The sequence below is a fragment of the Malaya genurostris genome, chromosome 2, assembly GCF_030247185.1.
Source record: "Malaya genurostris strain Urasoe2022 chromosome 2, Malgen_1.1, whole genome shotgun sequence".
NCBI lineage: Eukaryota > Metazoa > Arthropoda > Insecta > Diptera > Culicidae > Malaya > Malaya genurostris.
In genome coordinates, this window is record NC_080571.1 from 197,060,064 (window position 1) to 197,063,279 (window position 3,216).

Below are 3,216 nucleotides of genomic sequence, written 5' to 3' on the forward strand. Positions count from 1 at the left end.
TTGTTATTAGCTTCTCGTTTCGTCTTCGACTCGTCAGTGCATAACAGTTTATGTTGAATTATAGATAACAGATGAGTTATGCGTAAAATTTGGAGTGAGCAGCCCGGCGAATCATGCCGAATTTGTGTTTTGCTGTAGGGTAAAATCGCAAGTTTGTTTATGTTTTAATTCAATTTATTTCTCATGTCGTCCAAACGATATTTTCATTTAATGAATATGTAAATGAAAGAACGATAATCGTTTAATTTACACAGCATCAAAAGTCGTTTTACTTGTCTTTATCATGCAGCACTGAAATGCGGCTATTAGTGGTCTAGGTGAAGAGTAATTCATGCCGTCTCGACAAGTGTTCGGAATCGTTTAGCCATTCTTGTCGATCATGAAGAATAGATGGCTACTTGCCGAACGCTTTTCAATTGTTTCATTGGTACGCATGGATGCCATCAAATTGAATTTATATGTAGAATAATTAACACGTTTAAAATTTCAAGCTCTTCTTCAACGTTGAATAGAAAAACGATTTAGAGAATCAGCCGAAGTGATGAAAAGATAATACCAACCAGAATGCACGGGGAATTCAGTAACAATAGAAATGAAAAACTTAGATAATGAGACAAACTGGATTTATAATTTTTATTCACTTCCGCGTATCTACTACAAAATTTGTGTTGATATCTTAACTGTACTTTGCAAAACTAATTGAAAGCTTTTTCATAGAACGAAAAATGTTATTATGTACTTCCTCGTCTTCTCCATTATCGCACAATATGATTCATTAAACCCTATTGCTGTGTAACTGAATTAAAAGAATGAAAATCAATAAAACTTCTTATATCTAGCATTTATAACACATCTGTTTGCCTTCCTATTCCAGCAGTAGATCGAGTTGTGTCAAATTCCGAGAAAATTTCTTACTTGCTATGATTCTGTGTTGCGATTGGAATTAGTATTTATAGCAAGTCTCAGCATTCGTGGAAATGTTTCAATCTTCAAAAAGATCTATACTATAGCATATACTCTTCGACACATATGTCAAGCATAAAACGACTTTTCAGACATTCAAAGCCTTATTCTTTTGCCGGGACTTCAATTACTCGTGGTTTGTCAATTATACGAGCGGTGCGATTGCCTTTCTCAACAATACCAATAATCCATGCTTGACACCCTTCCTGTTTTTCAATATCTTTACAATAAGCAGCGGCTTGTTCACGGGGTAAACAGATTAACAATCCACCAGAAGTTTCAGCTGAGTGACCCTGCAACAGCTGGAACATATTTCCACATGCCTTCGCAACTGCAGCCATCTTGGCAATTACTGGCAAATTGTGAATTACAAACGAAACTTCGTTTTTCTGGTGTGACGCTAGTGTCTGTGCATGACCAAGCAATCCAAATCCTGTGATGTCTGTAGAACCATGAGCATTATACTTGTGCATGAGTCGAGCAGCGATACGATTAAGGCGTGACATTGAATCCATTGCTCTGTGGTAAGCCTTACGAACATCTTCCTCTGATACGACAAGCTTGATCCGGTTCCAACGTTCTGATTGATCCAACCATTGATGCGCATTAACCGCAACCTGTGTTCCGAGTGCTTTTGTCAGCACCAGCACATCTCCAACGACTGCATTATCTGGCACAATGAATTCGTTCTGTTGGCAAATTGTCGTGGCTACTCCACCAATTGTGCACCATGGATTGACGACGCTTTGACCACCGGTAACGGAAGTTCCAGCTTCCAATGCAGAATCCTGTAGAGAATTTTGGCTTGAATTAGTATGATTATGATTTGACACTAATCTTTACAATGGTAAGGTTATGTTGTACTGTGACCGGCTTTCAAAGTGGCGCAAAGCATCAGAAACTACTACATTATGATTGATTATTTATGAAATAAAAAAAAATCGCTTACTTTGAAACCTCTCATAATAAGAGGGATAACAACATCGCGTTCCTTCTCCGTCATTTTGGTACTAACGGCCAACAGCATTAGCATATTGTCACACTCTGTTACTCCCATGGCGTACAGGTCACTCAGGACGTTGGCGCAAGCTATCTTACCCATCATGTATGGGTCGTCCACAATAGGGTAAAAGAAATCAGTTGTTTGTACCATGCAAAGCCCTCCGTGGCGTAGTGGAATAACCGAACAATCAAGACCAATTCCAATTCTGGGCGAAGACATAGAAAGGTACTGAGCCTCCGGATCCTGGGTGTAGTCCTGTTGCAGTGATGAAACCAGCTTTTCCAGTACATCCTTGGGGACTTTGCAGCCACGGCCTTTCAGGTCAGCAAAGCGTGTCAACCGAAAAGATGCTTCCAAATCGTGAGCGGTTGGATCAAATGGACGCCGTAACACAAGACCCGGATTGCCTCCCAGATCGAGCTGGGCGGAACCGAGAGAATCATGATGATAATCTCCCATTTCTACAATCGTTATTTATACACTCTACACAAAAGTTATCCGGTACTTATTTGAGTTATTCAACTTTTTAAAGCAAAATACCGCAATAAAATTCAATGCGCTTGTTTTTTCACTTTGGGCGCACTGCACACTCAAAATTCACAAGACCAAGATGGCTGCCCGAACCAAAATTATTCTTCTTTTATGCCTGCGTCTGAACGAAGCGAGCCAGCAATGAGCGGCCGTAGCGTCTGTTATGTCCAAGCTCTAGCGCGTGTCTGCCAGTGGAGGGGAAAATCGAAAGTTTGGCTACCCTGCGCTACGGCAGTCGCGCTGGAGGAGCAAATCTAGAAATTTCTGCTGACTGCTACGGGCGCGCTCACACTATGATTGGTGACGCGTCGGTGCTGGTCTCTCCTTTCAAAATATGTGGAGAGATATTTTTATTTGTAAAATTACAGTAAATAAAGAGTATTGACGTATTATGTTATTTCGTCGATATTTTTTTTTATGTTATTGTGACAATTATTTATCAGGTTTGATTCAAGTTGTTTCAAATATTTTTACTTATTTTTAAACTTTTACATCGAATATATAAGGCTTCGGAACAGTCAATATTGAATTTGAAGTCGAGATTTATGATGCTTTGAGTTAACATCGGAAATTACAAACTTGATTGCAACATAATAAGAGATTTATGTTAAAAATGAAAATTTTTTTCAATTTACGCGTTTGTTGATTGAAATCAAATCATGTTTTGTTTTTTCTTAATCAAGCGAATTCTTTCAGTTTAATTTTAATATTTTCTAAGT

General features: G+C 38.8%; 1 protein-coding gene across 1 annotated transcript; it reads right to left on the reverse strand.

Annotated features, from left to right (window-relative positions):
* Positions 1–606: 606 nt before the first annotated feature.
* On the reverse strand, positions 607–2,705 carry LOC131426893 (inactive selenide, water dikinase-like protein). Its single transcript, XM_058589646.1, has 2 exons — positions 1,913–2,705; positions 607–1,751 (listed from the first exon to the last, which is right to left on the reverse strand). The coding sequence occupies exons 1-2, from the start codon at positions 2,423–2,425 to the stop codon at positions 1,068–1,070; spliced, it is 1,197 nt and encodes a 398-aa protein (XP_058445629.1). The 5' UTR covers positions 2,426–2,705; the 3' UTR covers positions 607–1,067.
* Between the last annotated feature and the right edge of the window lie 511 nt (positions 2,706–3,216).

Coding starts and splice junctions, on each gene's coding strand:
- LOC131426893 (XM_058589646.1), bottom strand. CDS start 2,425: ATGGGAGATTATCATCATGATTCTCTCGGTTCCGCCCAGCTCGATCTG. Junction 1,752..1,912: donor TTATTATGAGAGGTTTCAAA/GTAAGCGATTTT, acceptor AATTCTCTACAG/GATTCTGCATTGGAAGCTGG.